The sequence below is a fragment of the Hemitrygon akajei genome, chromosome 4 (genome assembly GCF_048418815.1).
Source record: "Hemitrygon akajei chromosome 4, sHemAka1.3, whole genome shotgun sequence".
Lineage (NCBI taxonomy): Eukaryota > Metazoa > Chordata > Chondrichthyes > Myliobatiformes > Dasyatidae > Hemitrygon > Hemitrygon akajei.
The window spans coordinates 37,826,612-37,848,486 of record NC_133127.1 but is presented as its reverse complement, the minus strand read 5'-3'; the positions used below and the strand labels follow the sequence as shown (position 1 = coordinate 37,848,486).

Here is a 21,875-nt window from a genome sequence, read left to right as displayed (position 1 = left end):
GATGTCATGTACGCTTTCCAACAACTTTCTCCTGGTTCCATCCACCCACTACACACACAGTTGACCCACCGGCTTCCCCCACCTCAACCCCACCACCATCTGGTTCTGATTCTATCTGCCACTCACCTCTCCCCCAATGGTCACCATTGTCACATCCTTTACTTACCAGAGTCCAGCACTGGGAGCCCTTTGTGTCTCTGCTCATCTCCCTCCAACCCTTCCCCACACCTCACCCCACCTGCCTCACACTTCTGCCCTCCCTCGCGGTCTCTGTGTACAACACGGTAACAGTTCCCTCCAGCCCATTGAGCCCCCGCTTCCATTTACACCCATGTTTCTACTAACCCGCAAGTCTTTGGATTGTGGGAGGAAACCAGAGTACCCGGAGGAAACTCACGTGGTCCTGGGGAGAATGTACACAGACCTTACAGACAGTGGCGGAACTGAACCCGGGTCATTGGTGCGTGACAGTATTACACTACCATACTGCCCCTAATCCTGACCTCTCCTTTTATGGTTGGAAAGAGCAATGATTTCCTCTGGCAGAGAGAGAGTGGAGTCCTGAGAAAAAGGAGCAGGGTAACATTAGGATCATGTCCAGTAGCAGTTCCTAGACCCTCGAGCACAATAGGATATCCCCCTCCGCCCCCCCCCCCCCCCCCCCCGTGGGCTGCTGACACCATGGGGCAAACCCAAGATCAGGGGGTCTTACTGAAGTAAAGACAGGTCAGAGCTGCAGCGAAGGCAAGTAAACAGAGAGTATCCAAGCTGAGGGCCGAATGGCCTCCCTCCCTGTGATCCTGGCAATGGGCAGCCCAAACCGAACAGTCTGGCACTCTGCTGGGGAACAATGAGTGTTGAGACACTGTGCGATTGGTCAGACTGGGAAAGAGCTAGAGGAAACGATAGATCAGTGGGGTGAGTGATCACGCCCTAGAAAGTCAAGGTTCTGCCAGTGCTTGGAGACAGAATGAATCACCTTCCAGCTAGAAGTGATTTGTTTCCGTGTATTCTCGAGCCGTGTATTACTGATTGATATCAGTCTGAAACTGGCAGCTTTTCACACACACTCTCAGAACTGGGCAGCCAGTGACCCACCTCACCCTCTACAACCCAGATCCCATTACTTTAGTCCAAGATTTATGACCTATTCACAAGTTAGGGCAGGGAGGGCTGGAAACTCCAAACTTCTCTCAGCAGAGAGTTCCTGTCCGTTGACCGAGCTATATCACACGATATTTCTCAGGATACTGGGATCAGTGGGGGAGTGGTGCAAGGATTGGGCCATTCAGGAACCTGGATGGCAGGAGGTCAGACAGGATAAGCAGATGGGAGAAAGTGGGAATGCTCTGACATAGCAGACTGTGGTATCTGGAAATGACTGGCCAACAGGAACCTTCAAAAGCCGTAAAACACTGGGACAAAAATGTTCAGGGCTGCAGAGTAAGACTGACTCAGCCCATCAAAGAGTTAGTATAGGCATGTTGGATTGAATGGCCTTCCCTAATGATGTGATGGTCCATAAACTTACATCCCGAAACCAGTCTAATCAATTCCCCCTCAGATATTAATACAGGATGCACTGCTAAATCTCACCGATTCCTTTGATAGCAGATTCCAAACCCAGCTCCTCTACCAGCCAGAAGGACAAGGGCAGCAAAAGCACAGGGAACACCAGCAACTGGAGTTTGCCCACTCAGTTACATACCATCCTGGCATGGAAATATATCATTATTCCTTCACTGCCCCGGTAGACAATACTGGAACTCTCTCCATGGCAGCATTAGCAGGCATTTGCTCTGCCCGAGTCCACAAGAAACCACAGAGTTGTGGACACATCTCAGCACATCATGGAATGCAGCCTCTTCTCCATGGATTCTTTCTATACTTCTCACTGTCTCAGTAAAGCAGCCTGCCAAATCAAAGATACCACCTGCCCCAAACATGCTCTTATCTGCCCCACCTCCCAGCCATCAAATAGAAGATGGACAGCTTCTACTTTGTATCAGAGAACAATTTAATAGTCTTAAAAAGCAATCAGATGAACTCACTACCTCACAATCTACCTCATTATGGCCTTGCACTTTATTGTTTACCTGCACTGCACATTCTCTGTAGCTGGTGCACTTTATTCTCCATTGTAATCGTTTTAGCTTGTTCTACCTCAATGCACTGTATGATGATTCGATCTTTATGAACAGCTCATAAACTTTTCACTGTATCATGGTATATGTGACTATAAATAAACCAATTTTAATTGCAATTCCACAGGGGAAGAAACCTGCTCTTCCTTGAAGCAGGTACCCCAGGATATCATACATCTCCCTGAGAATAGACCTGGGCTCCAATGATGCAGTGGCTTTTCAATATTTGTGGCTGCTAAACCTCTCCTGAACCTTCATGCTCTTCATTTTTGAGCCACAATGACAACTGAGTGTTAATTATGTTTGTCTGGTCTCTCTCAGAACAAGAGTTTAGAACAGTGGGTTGTGGTGCCAAACAGGGAGCACGTTTCACTAGACTTGGCATTGTGCAAATGGACAGGATGAACTGATAACTTCATTGTGAAAGCATCTCTAGGTAACAGACAGAAACAAAACGACGGAATTTAGCATTCTGTCTGAGGAGAAGAATCTATTCATGGCAAGTGTTTAGAATTAAATAAAGACACCAATGAGGACAAGAGATGAAGTTAACTGGCAAAATAAATTCAGGAATCATTCAAATGAGATGCAGCCCAAATACCACACTAACCATCAATTGCCCCAAGATTCTACCCCATACCCACACGGGGCAACTTACAGGAGCTAACTAACCCACCAAGCCAGACACCTTTGTGATGTGGGAGGAAATCAGAACATGTGGGGGAAACTCACATGGTCACAGGGAGATCATGCAAACCACACACAGATTAAAATTGAACCTGCACCTCACTGTGCAGCATTTAGGAGGATATTTCAGAATACACAGAATAAATACACTCCTATGAGAAGGAAAATTTTTAAAAGCAGGATTCACAGTCTAAGATGATCTACTTTTCAACATAATCAAAGATACCATCCACCCCAAACAACCTCTCTTCTCCCACCACCCACCAAATTTCAAAGTTCAAAGTAAATTACATACATGTTGCCATATGCAACCCTGAGATTCATTTTCTTGTGGACCTACTCAACACATCTATAGAATAATAACTATAACAGAATCACTGAAAGATCACCCAAGCAGGGTCTTCAACAAGAGACCAAGAGACAAAAAAACTGCACAAGTACAAAAAGAAGAAACAATAATAATAAATAAACACTAAATATGGAGAACATGAGATGAAGAGTCCTTGAAAGTGAGTCCGTAGTTTGTAGGAGCATTTCAATGATGGGGCAAGTGAAGTTGAGTGAAGTTATCCCCTTTGGTTTAAAATCTGATGTTTTGGGGGGGGGGGGGGGGCGGGGGGGGAGATAATAACTGTTCCTGAACCTGGCGATATGAATCCTGAGGCTGTTGTACCTTCTTCCTGATGTCAGCAGTGAGAAGAGAGAATGTGGTGGGGTGGGGTGGTGTTGGGTGTTGTGGTGTGGTGGGGGCCCCTGATGACTGATGCTGCTTTCCTGCAACAGCGGCTCATGTAAATGTGCTCAATGGTTGGGAGGGCTTTACCTGTGATGGACTGGGCCATATTTAATACCTATTGTAGGATTTGTAGATACAAATGCCCCAAAGCACATGCCACCAGACTCGAGGACAGCCACTATTTTGCTGTTATAAAACTATTGAATGGCTCCTTACTATGATAATTTAGACTCTTGACCTCACAATCTAGCTTGTCATGGCCTTGCACATTATTACCTGCCTGCAGTGCACTTTCTATGTAATTGTAACACTTTATTCTGCATTCTGTTATTGCTTTCCCCTTGTACCTCCTCAAAGCACTGATATGATGAAATGATCTGTGTAGGTGGCATGCAAAACTAAATTTTTCATCTATCTCAGTACATATGACAATAATAAACCAATCTGTTAAAAATGTTAAATGTAATCTTAAACTAAAAGAAAAATCCATGTAACTGTGCAGAGCCAGGTGGTAGGTCAGAAGATTAGGCAGGATATTACAAAAAAGAAACAGCAACTGATGATTCAAACCTTACTACGAAAGGGGAAAAAAAGTAAAAGGTAAAATTAACCAGAGATATAAAAGCAGATGCTAAGAGTTTCTACAGATATGTTATAAATATGGAATGCACTGCCATTGATGGTGGTAGAGGCAGATACAATAGGGTCTTTTAAGAGACTTTTAGATAGGTACATGGAGCTTAGAAAAATAGAGGGCTAAGCAATAGGGAAATTCTAGGCAGTTTCTAGAGTAGGTTACATGGTTGGCACAACATTGTGGGACGAAGGGCCTGTAATGTGCTGTAGATTTCTGTCTAAATAATGTGTTAGTAAGTGAGCATTGGTCCTATAGAGAGTGTGGCTATTGGAATTGAATATAAAAGTAGGAGATCATGCTTCAATTATATAGATCATTGGTGAGACAACATCTGCAGTAGCACATTCATTGTTGGTCTCCTTATTTAAGAAAGGACGGTAATGATTTGGAACAGTTCAGAGAAGGTTTACGGAACTAATATCTGAAATAGGTAGGTTGTGTTATGAGGAAAGGTTAGACAAGATGGACTAGATTTGACTGAAATGTGTTATAGCTTGACGAATCTTGTCAGGATGGACACAGAGGATGTTTCCTCTTTTGGAAGAATCTAGAATGAGGGGTTACATTAAAATCAAGTGTCAAACATTTAGAATAGAGATGAGGCAAAGCTCTTCCTCTCAGAGGGTTCTGAGTCTTTGGAAATCTCTTCCACAAAGGGCTGCGGAAGCAGAGTATTTGAATATTTGTAAGGTGGAGTTGAAATTACAAACAGATGAATGCCCCACACCCCATCCCGGCTGCGTCTTCAAGAAACAACTTCATGTTGCAATACACCACACTGCCCTGAAACATCAACATGGCTTTCCTCCCAAAAATGTGCCATCCTGTTTAACATGAAGGACTTTAAAGTTCAATTAAGAGCACAGCAGATAGAAGCAAGATCAGGCCATTCGGCCTGCTCTGACATCACTGAAACCAAGAGCCATCTCACCTCAGTCATCCTCCTGTTCCCAGAATACTTCTGATCTCAGTAAATATATTTAAATGCAGGGTATTTAACACCACTAAGCTTCCCTGATTAGATAGTACTCAACTGATATGAAATGAGCTAATCTGCCTGAGGTAGATCCACATAAACCACAACTGGCCTCATGCTTAGTCTGGTGTAAGCTAGTGGGTCGGGCCAGGGCATTTGCCTTGATCCACAGAAACATTCTACAGCAACCACTCAGTCAACTGCCTATTTAAAGAGGGAACAAACTATAGGCTAACTTCTGAACAGATATAGTGAACAAAGGAGAATGATAAAGAAATTTATCAGCCTCAGTCACCGACAACAGTGCAAGCTACTTAGACGTGGCCAGATACGTTTTAACCACCGTGCAACTTTCAAGCAGCATGCTATCAGAAGCAAAGAAAATATCACAGCTACAGCAAATACTACCACCAATAATTCCTGGAATTCCCACTCCAGCAACACTGCGGAAGCACCTTCACCGTAAGGACTGCAGGGATTGAAGAGGCGCCACCCCACCGTTTTCCCAAGGGTAGACTGAGAATGATAATAAGTGCGCTCAGAGAGTGATCGAGTCAAAGGTCACAGAAAAAGGCCCTTTGGACCAATTTGACCATTCCAACCAATATTCTGATATAAACTGGTCCCATTTGCCCATGTTTGACTCGTATCTCACTAAACCTTTCCTATGTATGCACAGGGATGTTTCCTATTCAAATGTCTTTGAAATGTTGTAGCTGCCTCAGCCACTTCTTCAGGTAGCTTGCTCCGTCTATGTATCACCCACTGGGTGAAAAAGTTCAGGCTTTTATAGAATCCCTCCCCTCTCACCTTATACCCATGTCCCCTAGCTCTTCATTCCCCAACCCTGGGGAAAAAAACAGTGCCCTCACCCTATCTATGCCCCTCGTGATTTTATAACATTTCCATGAGATCACTCAGTCTCAAGCAAGTCCCAGCCTATTCAAGCTCTCTCTATAACCCAGTGGCTCAAGTCCTGACAACATCTTGTAAAATGTTTCTGCATTCCTCCTAGCGTAGCGGCACCTCTTTTATAACTGGCTGACCCTGTCGAGGTCAATGGGACTGAGCAGAATTATAGTTTGGCACAGACTAGATGGGCCAAGGGGCCTGCAATGCTCTATGCCTTCTAAATTGACCACATACTCCAAGTGTGTTCTCAGCAATGCCTTGCACAGTGCCAGTAATGCCCAGATGACACAGGTCATTTCAATAAAACCTCAATGTATTTAGCCAAAACTGCTTAAGCATTCCTACCTTGTTCAGGTGGCAGGCACGTACAGCCGAACAGAGTGATGTAGTCCACCTTGAAGTCTGCGTTAACGGGGTAGTAGTGGGACAGTTTAATCATCTTCTTGAAGGCATCATAAATGAAGATGAAGCTGATCAATGATGAGAACCCTTCTTCAGTGAAACGGGTGAAGTACTGGACCAGGAAACTGGCGTCAGTGGCAACGAGGATGAAGGTCAAGAAGGACGACCACAACCCGATCCAAAGGCGGAACTCTAGGTAGTCAAAAGCGTTGTCTCTGGAAGAAATATTAACATTAGTAAATACTGCACTGACTTAGTCTTCAGTACGTTGCAGCTTGATACCCCCATAGGGATACAACCATTTAAACACAAAGGCATTGTTTCTGCCTTCAACAGACTAATCCACTCTGGGAGGGTAAAGTTGATGCTGAGAATCTGTTCAGGGAACAGCTGAGCATTAAGAAGCATAACTAAACAGCTAGATATTCACAAAACAAATTATAAATAGAGACAAAGAGCAAGGAAGTCACAACGACCCTTCATAAAACCCTGGTTCAGTCACAACTGGAGAACTGCATCTCATTATGAGCACCACATTTTGGGAAAAAGTTTGGAGAGAATGCAAAAGATTTGCTGGAGTAATTCCAAGGATGAGGGATGGAGCTTTGATGATAGGCAGGAAAATCTGGGGTTGTTCTTGGAACAAGGAAGGTAGTGAAGAGCTCTGGTGAAGATATCTAAAAATCACAGTATGTATACGCAGAGTGAACAGACAGAAAATGCTCTCCTGATGGAGTCATAAAGTGAAGGAAGATGAAGGCATTTGGTTAAACTGCAGCATAACTTTATAAATTTTATTTTCTATGTCCTGATCTACGAAGGCACGCATGTCATATGTCTTCTTCACAACCCTATCTACCCGTGTTGTCACTTGCAAGGAACTATGGATTTGAAGTTTAAGTTTCTTATGTTTACAAATATTCCTTGGTACCCGACTATTTACTGCAGATGCTCTACCCTCAGTTGATCTCCCAAAATGCACCACCTTGTACTTCAAAGTAAATTTATTATCTAAGTATGTATATATTACCATATACTACCTTGAGATACATTTTCTTGCAGACATTTATAAGGAAAAAACAAATACAACAGAATTTAGGATTAAATTCCATCTGCCAATGCTTTGTCCACCTTCTCATCTGATCCTGCCGTAGCCTTAGGCAACCTGTCTTACCAATCACAGTACCACCAACTGATACGTCATCCACGGGATTATTATTCATTCCTACTACATTCACATTCATGGAGGAAGCAGTGTGGATTCAGTCCCCAGCCTTATACCATGTTCTATACATAGTTCCTCCCAGCCTCCCTGTCTAGCCTAGGAACCATCCTCATACAGATTTCATTAAGTTTTGTATTGGCTACAACCCACCTCATCATGGACGATCATCACTCATATGTCATGAAATGTGGTTTTTTTTGCTGCAGCAGCAGCACAGTGCAGTACATAAAAGTACTACACTACTGTGCATTGTCCCACTCATGGAGCAAAACATACCACAGTTGTAGTTATCAAATTAAATACAAGAAACAGCCACTAGGGCAGGCTTTAAGGTACATCCTTGAGAAAAAAGTCAGAGAAGGGTCTAGGTGGGTGGGACGAAGAAGCATTTGATGGCTCTGGGCCTATTTTCATAACATGAAGGGATGTCTCATTAAAACCTAATAAATATTGAAGGTTTGGGTAGAGTGGATGTGAGAAGATATTTCCTGCAGTGGGAGATTCTAGAAACAAAGGGTCCAGCCTCAGAATAAAACGGACATCTCTTTAAAACCGGGATGAGGAGGAATTTCTTCAGCTAGAGGTTGGACAATCAATGGAATTCATTGCCACAGATGGCTGTGGAGGCCAAGTCATTGGGCTTGTTTAAAGCAAAGGTTGATAGGTTCTTGATTGGTAAGATTGTCAAGGGGTATGGAGAGAAGGCAGGGGAATGGAGAGAAGGCAGGGGAATGGAGAGAAGGCAGGGGAATGGAGAGAAGGCAGGGGAATAGGGTTGAACCGAATAATATATCAGCCATGATCGAATGGTGCAGCAGATTCAATGGACTGAATGGCTTAGTTATGCTCCTATGTCTTATGGGACAATTAAAATCAAAGATTTAGGACTAGGACTGGGGAAACACAGTTATAGGGCTGAAGGGATTGTTAAGACCAGGAGGGAAAAGGTCCTGGAAGGAACTGAACGTAAGAATAAGAACTTTTAATACAAAGCTTTGCTTCATCAGAAGGCGAGGCTGGTGAAAGGGAACAACCATTGACTGATAAACACTCGGGGGACAGACAGTATATGCCTGGTGACTGAACAGGAGACAAGAGTTCAAATCCCACACAACAGCTGGGGAGATTAAATTCAAAGAATTAAATAAATCTGTTAATGGTGATCACAAATTTTTTTTATATAAAGTAAATCTAGTGTCCCTATCTAGACCGATTCATATTTAGGTCCCCACCAAGGCTACCTGTACAAATGACCATTGGGGTTATGGGATGGGCAATAAACAAGAAGTCAATGAATCACTTATCTTCTCAACACTAAGCAAACATTTCTCAGTATGCTGTGGATAATATAATTGTTCACTGATCTGTAAAGTGAGTCTGTCCAGCCTGGAAACACAGCACAATTATATAATTGTGTGGGATTTCTTTAAAGTCAACAGAAGCACATGAATCGGGGCTTCAACATTCTCCGCATGGAAGTGGCTTCGCCTGTAATCATTGTTTCCTGCAACGATGGCCTTTCATCACGTTTGTTCAGAGATCCAATCTCAGTGCGAGAACGCAACGCCATCCTGACCAAACTGGAGATGACAAAGGCAGCATTTTCTCACATCTGAGAGGGCCATTGTATCAGCAGTGATGGTGAAGATTGTGCCGTGTCACGGGACTCCCAATTAAAACGTTCTCAGCTCGCTCCCATGAACTATTTATTAGAGCTGCCAGGAACATGTTTTCAAAAGGATTCCGTCAGATTCGGCCTCACACAGCCCCCGGGCTAATCCAAAGATCCTCATCCTCTGGGATCCCTGATCCTCAAATAGAAGGTGAGAATCAAGACCAAGACCCCTCCCACCTTGGACATCTTCTCTTCTCCACCCCCCTACCCCCACCATCAAGCAGAAGATACAACAACCTGAACACAGGAACCACCAGGCTCAAGGACAGCTTCTACCCCACTCTTACAAGACCGATGAACAGTTTCCCAGTATGATGGACTCTTGACCTTACAAACTACCTCATCATGAGTTCCTATCACATTGTTTACCCTCACTACATTTTCTCTGAAGCGGTTACATTTTATTCTGCATAGTCGTTGCTTTACCTTTATTTACCTCAACACACTGTGTACTGATCTGAACCGTAAGAACAGTTTGTGAGACGAGCTTATCACTGAATTTCAGTTCATGTGACAATAATAAACCAAAACCAACAAGTCCCTAATTCTGCATTCTGTTCTTGCTTTCCCTTGTAGCATCTCAATGAACGGATGTGGTGACATAATCTGTATGGACGGCATGCAAGACTAAGTTTTACACTGTATCTCAGTACATGTGACAATAATATATCAATCGACCCAGAGAACAGAGGTTCCCAACCATTTTTTTATACCGTGGATCAATGACATTAAGCAAGGGGCCCGTGGACCCCAGGTTGGTGGTGGTGGATTCAAACCCCATTCCCGATGTGTCACTACATACATCTAGTCTGATGCTCCAGTGCAATACTGGGGGAGTGCTGCCTTGTTGAATGTACTCTAACAGTAAGCTGATAAGGAATCAGCCATATAACTTTACTCATAAGGAATACAAGTTACTTTTACCCCTGATCCCCTCTCCGGTGTACGGTGATGATTCGGTGGCTTCATCTTGAGGAAGAGCAGTTATCGCAGTTTCTTGGTTACTGATGACCCCCTTATAAACATAGACTGATATAGCTGTGGGAGCTTGCCATACACAAACTAGCTCCTGAGTGTTGCCTATGCTTCAGCAAGAAGTGGCCTTGGACATACTGAGTTGGTGAAAGTTGCTAATATAATGCAGTTCTCCTTTAAACTTTATCAAAGGTCCCTTTGGCTCTGAAATCACACATCAGGATGATAGTAGTTTTCTGAACCCTACAACCTTTGCACAGTGTTCATACGTCAGTGGGAACAGGGCCACTAACTCACTGAAGGGAGCTCTGACCTGTCTCCAAGTCACATGCCTGCTTCAGGTAGCATGACCTCTTTTGGCATAGAAGGCAGCCATTTTGTCCCATCAAGCCTATTCCAACTCACTGACTAATCCATTCTCCCATTAATTCTCCCTGCTGGCTATTCTCCTCACATTCCTATCATCTGCCCTCAGATTCTATCACTCAACTGCATGCTCTAGTTAGGATGTGGGTAAGTTAGGGTTTGGGGTTGGGGGCAAATTACAGCATTCTCCCAATTCGCCCACATCAACAATGATCCTGATCTAAGCTAGTTCCATTTGTCAGTGTGTGGCCCATTACCCTCTAAACTGTTCCTAACCACATACATGCTCAAGTTCCTTAAATATTGCTATTATACCTCTAGTAGCATGTTTCATATATGAACATAGAACAGTACAGCACAATACAGGCCTTCAGCCCACAATGTTGCGCTGTTGTTTTAACATACTCTAAGTTCAACCCAACCCTTCCCTCCCACACAGCCCTCTATTTTTCTTTCTTCCATGTGCCTATCTAAGGGTTTCTTTAATGTTCCTAATGTTTTGACCTTTACCACCACCCCTGCCAGGGTGTTCCATGCATCCTCCACATAGTGTAAAAAAGAAAAATTACATATGCATGTTTCAAACATTTGATCCTCATGTTAGTTTTAATTCTCTCCCCTCTCACTTTAAACCGATGGCCTCTAGTTTTGGATCATCTTTCCCTGGGAAACTACCTGCTGTTCACAATTGTTCACTCCTCCACAGGTCACTCTTTCATCATCACTCAGTCAGTGGTTTCCCGATGATACTAATTCGTTTCAATAATCACTTCTCTCACTGAGCTCACGACACAGAGGACAACTATTCTCTTCACAAAACCGCTCGACATCTCCTCTGTCCCTGAGAGGCAGCTACATCCAGATTTCAACATCACACGTGATATTTAACAGAGAAGCAATCTCTCACTACTGCAGCAGAGAGGCAGTGCGGAAGCCTGACACTCAGTTCTAGAGAGTGAGTGTGAGTGAGTGTGTGCGTGTGTGCGCGCGCGCGCGCGTGTGTGTGTGTGTGAGAGAGAGATAATTACAAAGAACTAGACAGAAAGGGATAGTATTGGAGACAGCAACAGACAAATGGATAGGTGGGGGGGGGGAGGGGTGATGGGAGAGTTAGAGAGGGAGGAAAAAAGTTAGAGAAAGAGAGCTAGTTAGAGAGTTAGAGAGCTAGAGAGAGAACTAGAGAGACAGCTAGAGAGTTAGAGTTAGAGAGAGAGCTAGAGAGATAGATAAATAATTGCAAAGGATTGAGAAATTATTAATAGACTGAAAGATAGAGAGAGTCAGGTAAGGATAGAAAAGGACAAAAATATAAATAGTGTAAAAGGCAGAGGGAGATAGAGAGACAGAGACAAAGAGACAGGGAGAGAGAGAGAAGGTTAAGGACAAAGAGACATACAGAGATGGAGAAAATGATTTTACAGAGAGGGACAGAGAAGGAGATAGAGCAGAGAGTCAGTAAAAGAGTCAGGCAGACTACAGGAAGAAAGAGTATGAGTGAGGATGAGATAGAGTGGGTCAGTGATGGAGAGAGAATGTGAAAGAGAGAGAAAGTATGAGAACTAGAGAGAGGGAGCTGGAGTGAGTGTGACAGAAAGTGCCACCCACAGAGAAACAGCTGACACAGGAACAAAACGTCTGTTCCTGGCACAGGGTACTACTGCCAATGCACAGCACCAGCCGGATACAGGTGATGGGACAGAACAAGTTACCCACCAGGAGCATCTGATCAGGGGACAGTAGAGGCTACATGAAGCCGCTGATGCCAATGCGCCCTGACTGGTGCAGATATCAGGAAATGAAGTTTGGCTCAGAGCAGTGCCCAGAGCTCAGTGTAAACTGTCACCACCAAACATCACCCACTCCTCCCGCGTCACCTCTCTGGAGAAACCTTCAGGTGGTGCAGGAAGGAGGAGGGATTTAGGGGATCATTACCGCTGGATCAGTGCATCATGGGAGGGGTAGTACAGTGTGAATACCCGACTGTTGGAGGGGCAGCATTGTGGGATCACCGCACTGATGGTGGGGGTGGGGGGGGGGGGAAGTGTCCCACTGTGGGAGGGGCCGTACAAGGGGCCACCCTGAGGGAGTGCTGCACTGTATGAGGGACTGTACCCTTGGACTCTGTCACCCACCGCTGTAATTAACACCACTTTCCAATTAGCAGAGGGCAGTGGGAGATGCTGACATAACAACTTCAGTCACAGCATGGAAAAAGAGATCTAAATTTAAACACTCACCATCTGACTGATTTTGATCACCTGAGTCTCAGTGCTCACTGAGGCAGGTCCAGCTGGAAATTGATCAATGCCAAGATTAATCTCAAGGTCTAAATATCATAAAAGTTTTAGACAGAGTAATTGCGCTCAGTGACAGGAGGGGTGAGTGACCAGAGGACACAGAGTGAAGGCGATTGCCAGAAGGCCCAAGGATATGGTGGAGGATGTGAGGCAGGAGAATGTGTGGATTTGAAATGCAACTCCATTCAGAATACTGGAAACAATATCAAAAGGAAATTTGATAAATACTTGCAAAGGGTTGCTGTAGGGAAAATGAGGGGAAAGATAATTAATTGGCGACACTTTCAGAGCTTGCACCCATGGTCTTCTGTCCTCTCAAGAAGCCTCTGCCTAGAAGTTCATCATGAAGCCTCTGCCTAGAATTTACCTGCCCCCATGCCCTCTAGTTTCCCACCCGGCTGCCATGGGTCACGCCTACTTCTGATCCCTTCTCCAACATCGATGCTCAGTGTACATCGACATCAAACCTACTTGCTGAAGCTGAAGAGGAGACGTTCGAAGACGAGCACTGGCCCCGTGCTGCTCAGGATGGTGAGTGGCTGTCCAGAAAACAGACAGAAGGTGGTTCCACTGATGGCTGTGCCCAGGAAACTCTCCAGCACGCCCTGAGGAAGAGCAGAAATTGAATTAACAAACTGACAAATGTCTGGCCTTGAAGTTCCATTTGCCGGCCTTCCACCCCAAGGCAGAGGAAGTTCAGTAGAATTACACCGAGTGACCACTTGATCCTGTCTGGCCAATGCATCTTCCCATCTTTCTCATCCTGTCTCTCTCTTGTCCACTGAGTTTCTGTAGAACATCAACCACTGCCTGTGCTCACATTCCCCGGCAGCAAATGTGCAAAGTACCATCAGTTCCTATCACTTCAGTCAACAAGTGTTCCTGAGACTTTAGTTCTCTTTCTTACTCCCATGGTGACCTCTGTCTCTGGCCCCATACGTTATTCGAGTGAAGCCCAAGGGACTCCACTTAGTCTTCCATCCAGCGTGTTACAGAAGTTGGGACTCAACACGGAACCAACGACCTCCGATAACCAGTCTTTCCTGTTTATGAGGGAATTGTTCTGTTCTGATGAAAGGTCATCAGCCTGTACCATTTCTGCCTCTCTTTATACATGCTGCCATAGTACCTCTAGCATTTTCTGTATTTCTTTTCTGTTTTTACATTTGCTGCTTTGCAGAAGCAAGCAAAAGAATAAGGCCAAAAGCAAGATCTGTGCTCAACCATCAGTGGCACTGCTTCATTATCAAAGATTCCCACTATCTAGGCCAAGCCACCTTCTCACAGCTACCATTGAGCTGGAGGTACAGAAGCCCAAAATCCCACACCACCTGGTTCAAGAACAGCTACTTCCCTTTAACCATTCAATTCTTCAACCAAACATCAAGTTTAGCATCACTTTAATCACTTTGCACTAAAATGAACTTCTTTTAGTTCTAATCGTGTTTTCTTGTCAAAGTTGTGCCTACTTTATATCTAATTTATGTTTTTCTATGAAAGCTGCATCTGTGCAATATTCCTGTGATGCCACTGCAAGTAAATTTTTCATTGCACCTGAGCATACATGTATTACAACAGGAATTGTGGGAGAACTCTGGATAAGGGATGTGATGAAATGAAATGTCTTTACTCGAAAGGTGTGAATCTTCGGCATTTTCTACCCCTGAATGAAGTAAATTGACGGTCATCGAGTTTGTACAAAAGCAAGATCTGTTGACTGGTGCACACAGAAGAATTTGAGGAATTGAATTAGGTATGATTCGGAAGATTGGCCATTGTTCTTATGGAATGGTGGGCAGGATGAGAATGGTGGTTGGGTGGTGATTATCACGTGCCTTCCTCCTGGTTCTAAGTTAATCTAATGCCCAAGGTCAATGTCAGTGTGCAAGATACCATCAAAAAGACAATGATAATTGAGGAGCAGTGAAACCAGTCAACTGTGCCCTTTAAAGTCAAACCTTAATTCTAACTATCACCAGCTCTGGCCTGACCTAGTCACAATGCTTAGGCATACAATCACAAATCTATATAATGATGATCCTAGTATAAAGATCTTTAAAATTTCTAAGGTCTGATTGAGGTGTTTCCACATTGTGCAAATCCAAACCCAGTGACCACTGGTGTAAGAAAGTTACTGACAAATTGAATAGATCTTTCAGAAGTAAACCCCCTCACACAGGTTCTTCTATTCATTACCCAGACCACACTTTCTGGCAGTGACTGGCCTCAAATCCTGTGATTCCCTTAAAAGTCTTTTTTTAAAAATCCCTCTTTTTGAGCCATGGTATCATACAATATGGAGAAAGCACCTCAGCTCATCAGTCTATGGCAACCTTCAGGCATCTATATACACGTTAATCCTTATTCCCAAGAACTATCCGCACATTCTCCCCCTCACCTACATACTAGACAACGTACCCAAACCAGTTCACCTGCCACCCCGCATGTCTTCAGTCTTTCAGCAATGAGGGCATTGTGTGCAAGAGCAGGGACGTTAGTTTTCAAGATGACACCGAGGTCTCCATCGAGGTATCAGCTCAGACTTCATTATTTTTGGTTTGTAAGGATGCTTTTGGGGACACGAGGAGAGTTACAGGTCAGGTTAGGACTTAGGGGCAGGAATGTGGGGGAATTATAGGACAGGCCAGAGTCTAAGCCCCTGCGTTCGAAAGGCAGCAGTGAGGTCGGGATCAGACGTCAGGCCCGCAGACCAGCAAGGATGTTCGGTGACCCATCATCAATGAGACCGAAGTTCGAGGCCTAGTTTTCAGGCTCCCATCATCGACAATTCCAGCATTCGAGGCCGGGACTTCAGGCCCTGATCCATGATCGTCCTTCGTCATCATCCAAAAGTCCTGGGTCAATACCGAAGATCAAGGCCCAAGGTCGATTAGATGTCCAGATCAAAGGCTGAAGGTCAATCGGAGGTCCAGATTGAAGCCCAAAGGTCAATCGGAGGTCCAGATCGAAGCCCAAAGGTCAATCGGAGGTCCAGATCGAAGCCCAAAGGTCAATCGGAGGTCCAGATCGAAGCCCAAAGGTCAATTAGACATTTAGATCAAAACCTGAAGGTCAGTAGATGAGACCCAATGTCTGGAGCCTCTGAGAATCTCTGTGCACAATACAGGCCCTTCGGCCCACAAAGTTCTGCCGAACACGTCCCTACCTCAGAAATTACTAGGTTTACCTATAGCCTTCTATTTTAGTAAGGTCCATGTACCTATCTAAAAGCCTCTTAAAAGACCCTATTGTATCTGCCTGCACCACCATTGCCGGCAGCCCATTCCATGCAATCACCACTCTGAGTAAAAAAAACTTACCCCTGACATCTCCTTTGTACCTACTCCCCAGCACCTTAAACCTGTGTCCTCGTGGCAACCATTTCAGCCCTGGGGAAAAGCCTCTGTCTATCCACACGATCAATGCCTCTCATCATCTTATACACCTCTATCAGGTCACCTCTCATCCTCTGTCACCCCAAGGAGAAAAGGCCAAGTTCACTCAATCTATTCTCATAAGGCATGCTCCCCAATCCAGGCAACATCCTTGGAAATCTCCTCTGCACCCTTTCTATGGCTTCCACATCCTTAGTGAGGTGACCAGAACTGAGCACAGTACTCCAAGTGGGGTCTGACCAGGGTCCTATATAGCTGCAACATTACTTCTCGGCTCCTAAATTCAATTCCATGATTGATGAAGGCCAATACACCATACGCCTTCTTAACCAGAGTCAACCTGCGCAGCTGCTTTGAGTGTCCTATGGACTCAGATCCCAAGATCCCTCTGATCCTCCACACTGCCAAGAGTCTTACCATTAATACTATATTCTACCATCATATTTGACCTACCAAAATGAACCACTTCACACTTATCTGGGTTGAACTCCATCTGCCATTTCTCAGCCCAGTCTTCCATCCTATCAATGTCCTGCTGTTACCTCTGACAGCCCTCCACACTATCCACAACACCTCCAACCTTTGTGTCATCAGCAAATTTACTAACCCATCCCTCCATTTCCTCATCCAGGTCATTTATAAAAATCACAAAGAGTAGGGGTCCCAGAACAGATCCCTGAGGCACATGACTGGTCACTGACCTCCATGCAGAATATGACCGTCTACAACCACTCTTTGCCTTCTGTGGGCAAGCCAGTTTTGGATCCACAAAGCAAGGTCCCCTTCGATCCCATTTTTCCTTACTTTCTCAATAAACCTTGCATGAGGTACCTTATCAAATGCCTTGCTGAAATCCATATACACTACATCTACTGCTCTTCCTTCATCAATATGTTTAGTCACATCCTCAAAAAAATCAATCAGGCTCGTAAGGCACGACCTGCCCTTGACAAAGCCATGCTGACTATTCCTAATCATATTGTACCTCTCCAAATATTCATAAATCTTGCCTCTCAGGATCTTCTCCATCAACTTACCAACCACTGAGGTAAGACTCACTGGTGTATAATTTCCTGGTCTATCTCTACTCCCTTTCTTGAATAAGGGAACAATATCTGCAACCCTCCAATCCTCCGGAACCTCTCCCGTCCCCACTGATGATGCACAGTTCATTGGGGAAGTCGGAGTCCCTTGCCTGCGAATCCTGGAGTCCACTGGAGGCTGAAGACGGCGGCCTGTCCTGGGGTTTGACGACTGTGTATGTGCGTTGGTTTTGCTGTTGCTGCTTGTGTTCTGTGTTGTTCTGCCAAGCATTGTAGGCATACACTGTTGGCACCGGAATGTGTGGCGATGGTTGCCGGCTGCCCTCAACACATTCTGGGGTGTTTTGGTTGTTAACATAAATGTCACATTTCACTGTACATGTAGCAGATAAATCTAAACCTGAAACCTGAAATCAGGTCGCAGCTGTACAAGTTATTGGTGAGGTTGCGCTTGGAGGGAAGGTGCAGTTAAGCTGGAAGTGTGCACAGATATACAAAGATGTTGGTAGGACTGGAGGTCAGAGTTATAGGGAGAAGTTGGCAAGGCTAGGGCTTCATTCCTTAGAACGTAGGAGAATGAGGGAGAACCTCACAGATGTATGTCCAATCACGATAGGCATAGATAAGGTGGCTGGTCTTTTCCCCAAGGTTGGGGAATCAAAAACAAAGGGTCATAATTTTAAGTTGAGAGGGAAAAGATTTAAAAGGCACCTGAGAGGAACTTTCTCATACGGAGGGTGGTGAGTATATGGAACAAGCTGGTAGGGAGAGCAGTTGAGGCAGGTACAATTGTTTCATTAAGAAGCATTTGGCTGGGTACATGGACGGGAGGAGCCTAAAAGGATCCGGCCTGAAGGCAGGAAACTGGGATTAACAGGCTGTACACTGTGGCCAACATGGACTCATTGGGCCAAAGGGCCATATCTCTCTATGTGTATGGGAAGAAACCCACAGAGTCACAGGGAGATCACGTAAGCTCCACAAAGACAGCGCCGAAGCTCAAACATACTGAGTGACGGAGCCTGCACAATTTGGAGAGCTTCAAAGATTCACCGTCCTCTGAAGGAGGGTTTTTTTTCTCTCTACATGACGTTGCACAACATCGTGGGCTGACAGGACTGCTCCCGTTCTGCGTTGTTCTGACCACTCATTTTGAGACTGGTTCAAAACCCAATCCAACCAGCTCTCACCGTGGACACTCTCTCTTCTCCCCACTTCCTTTGGTCAGAACATACAAAAGCTTGAAAACACAAACCACCAGCATTAAACACAGCTTCTACCCTGATGCTACAAGGCTGTAGAACCAACTTCTTGTTGGCTAAAGATGAACTCCTGATCTCCCAAACTACCTCATCATGGCACGTACTTTATTTGCCTGGACTGCAGGTTCTCTGTAACTGTAACACTACTCTGCGTTCTGTGTTGCTTTTTACTATCTCAATGTAATTGTGAACTGTCAGGACAGTTGCAAACAAAAGCATTTTGCTGTAACTTGCTACATGACCATAATAAACCAAGTACAATTACCAGCCAGGGAAGCCACTAACTTTACATCTGGCTTGTCCAGCCCCATAGTTCACTGGGGACGCACCTCAATACTCTCAAATCATTCTGCTCACTGACACCTCACACACAGTGTGATGTGAGACCACCACACTTGCGATCCCGGGGAGTGAAAATTCTCCGCAGTATCTGCAATGTAGTCCTACGTGTGATTAACACACTGAGCCCCTGGTCGGAACGTGTATCTGTCAAGTCACCAGTGCCCCGAACCTGCATGTTGTCCGTCGCGTCTCCGAGGAGTCCTCCGAAGGTGATGGCGTTGGTTACGGTCCCCAGGTAGATGAACATGATGGCAGACAAAGACTGGATGCTCAGTGCGTCATAAAAATCGCTGGCATACCACGGGACTTTCCTCTTGATGTCCGCCACAAAACCACCGAAGAATCTAAGGTGTCAGACAAAAGAAAAGTTTAATAAAATCAGACAGTGGACAGTCAAATTCTTTCTATCAGGGTGGGAATGTCCAGTGTTAGGAGACGTTCACTGAAAGTGAGAAGAGGAAAATTTAAAGGAGATGTGCAGAGAAATTATTTTTTACTTTATTTATTTTTACACACAGAGAATAGTGTGCCTCAGGACCAATGTTCCCTCTAATTTGTTATGACCAGTGCGCACAAAATTCTTGCGCAGTGCAATCTTTTCCCCCATTGACAACAACATGTGCGCTCTGAATAATTTCATCAATAAAAACAGTATAAATAAGCCAGTTCTAAAATCTGCAGACAAATCATCACCAACTCCAATTTGTCAACACCGTTCGCGTCAGAAACCGGAAAAGGAAATGCGATTGTGTATGATTGTGTTGTATACGTAACATGCCAATGAGGGAGAAGGTGATTTTGTGCTCAGTTTAAATTTCTTTGTGCGCTCGTAGCACATACACACGCACACACCTTAGAGGGAACACTGCTCCAGACTTTCACCACCAAGTTCAAGAACAGTTACTACCCCTCAACCACCAGGCTCTTGAACAAAAGGGGATAGATAAACTCATTCTATTTATGGTGCTCCCACAACTGATGGTCTCACTTCAAGGACTCTTTATCGTATTATTTCATATTTGTTATTTATTGCTATTTATTTATATTTGCATTTGCTGGGAATCAAGGACGATTTGTTTCCACCCTAGCTCTGAGGGTCCATAGGTCACCGATAAGGACAAAAGTCCGAAGCAATTGAAGATGGCGTTCTCAACAATCTACCATTTATCAGTTAAAGGAATTGATCATTCCCGTAGAGCCCATGGCAATATAATTCATCTGGGAAGTTCGATTTTAGGAAAACACCTCCTTTGGGTTAGACTTCCCCTGACGGCAATAATAATAAAGAAAAAATAAACATTGAAACTCCGTTTTCTTCATGAGTAATGCATCATCGTGTCACAGTGTTATACAGCACGGAAAAAGGCCCTTCACCCCAACTCGCCCATGCCAATCTAAACCAGTCCCATTTGCCAGCATTTGGATCCTATCCCTCCAATCTTTCCGACTACATGATGTGGTACAATTTCAACGATTCAAGATTTAATGAAACCGAACAACCCATATAAATACGGACATCAAACAGCCATGTTTTGGGAAATAATCACTGAATTTTACCAAGCGTAATTTCATCTATTGAACACAATGTAGTAGAAGATTCTAAAGTTGATTTACAGGCTCTCCAGCGCTCGTCATTTCTACTGCTGGGATGGGACAGTGTATCAGGTATATATGGAATATGAGAAGCTGCACCCTCCATTTGAATACCAGAAGGGGGTGCTCAAGTTTAGACTGCACTTCAGCCTCATGCTCCTGATCTCTGGTCAACAGGTGGGTCAACTGGGGGACCTCCTGGTCAGTTTGCTCCTTGACCTGGCCAAAGTGGTCATTCACAGCTCTAAGAGGTGGGTGGGCAGTTGAAGGGCTCTGCCCCTCTTCCAAGGTTACACCTATGCCCATGTGTACCTGGAGAAGGAGCACTCTGTATGCATTGATACAATGCAGGGCTTCCAGGAATAATGGGTGTGACACAGGTTTGACTGTGTTCCAGTTTAATTAACTGTAAATAGCCTGAATGGCAGAATACAGCAGTAATGATATGATCCGGTAATCAATGAATCTATATTGGAAAAGGGAAAAAGTATATCAAAAGCATTGGTGTTTTCTCACAAAACACCACCCACTCTAGCCCCAACAATGCCCAGAATGCAGATTTGATGGTAACCTTTACTCATGTCACAAAATTTCTGGTCTTACCTTCCGGTTTTCTTCAGTTCATCCGGCACCTCATGGCTCCCACCCCCAGCACCACTGTCATGAGGCATGTCTCCGTTCATCTGGATGCTTTCTCCTCCTGAAATCATGTTCTTCCTGTTCAAAAGGACAACAGTGATTTACCATTTGGCTCTCTCTCTCTCTTCCGCTTCTTTGCAGAAAAAAGTGGATTAACACTTTAGCGCCTGGTTGGCATTTCTGCTCCACACCAGCCTCAACCTCCTCCATCACCTGACATCAATTCACCATCAGCTTCTGTTCCTCCATCCATGTCAATGTAGCAATGCATGGGACAGGCCATTTGGCCCCTCAAACCTAGTCTATCATTTGCCAAGATCTTGGCTGATCTTTTACATCAACATCATTTCCCTGTATTATTTCTATTCCAACAATATCCAAAAGATCTATTCATCTCTGTTTGGCATGAACTCAACTGCTGAACTATTACAGTCTCACAGGGTAGAGAATTCTAAAGTCCCATGAGTATCTGAGTGTCCAAAATTTCTCAACTCAGCCTTACCCGAGTTACTAACACTTGTGTCAGGGGTAACTCCTCCCTGTATCCAGCCTGAGGAACCTTCTCCAAA

General features: G+C 44.6%; 1 protein-coding gene across 6 annotated transcripts in view; it reads right to left on the bottom strand.

Annotated features, from left to right (window-relative positions):
* LOC140726256 (electrogenic sodium bicarbonate cotransporter 1-like) overlaps positions 1-21,875 on the bottom strand; it is a 199,507-nt gene that overhangs the window by 71,759 nt on the left and 105,873 nt on the right. For all 6 annotated transcript variants that reach the window (XM_073042380.1, XM_073042382.1, XM_073042383.1 and 3 more), the window contains 4 exons: positions 21,271-21,384; positions 19,244-19,418; positions 13,504-13,637; positions 6,438-6,709 (listed from right to left, as the gene is read on the bottom strand). In XM_073042380.1, coding sequence (XP_072898481.1) covers positions 6,438-6,709; positions 13,504-13,637; positions 19,244-19,418; positions 21,271-21,384 — 695 coding nt within the window. The remainder of the gene's footprint in view (positions 1-6,437; positions 6,710-13,503; positions 13,638-19,243; positions 19,419-21,270; positions 21,385-21,875) is intronic.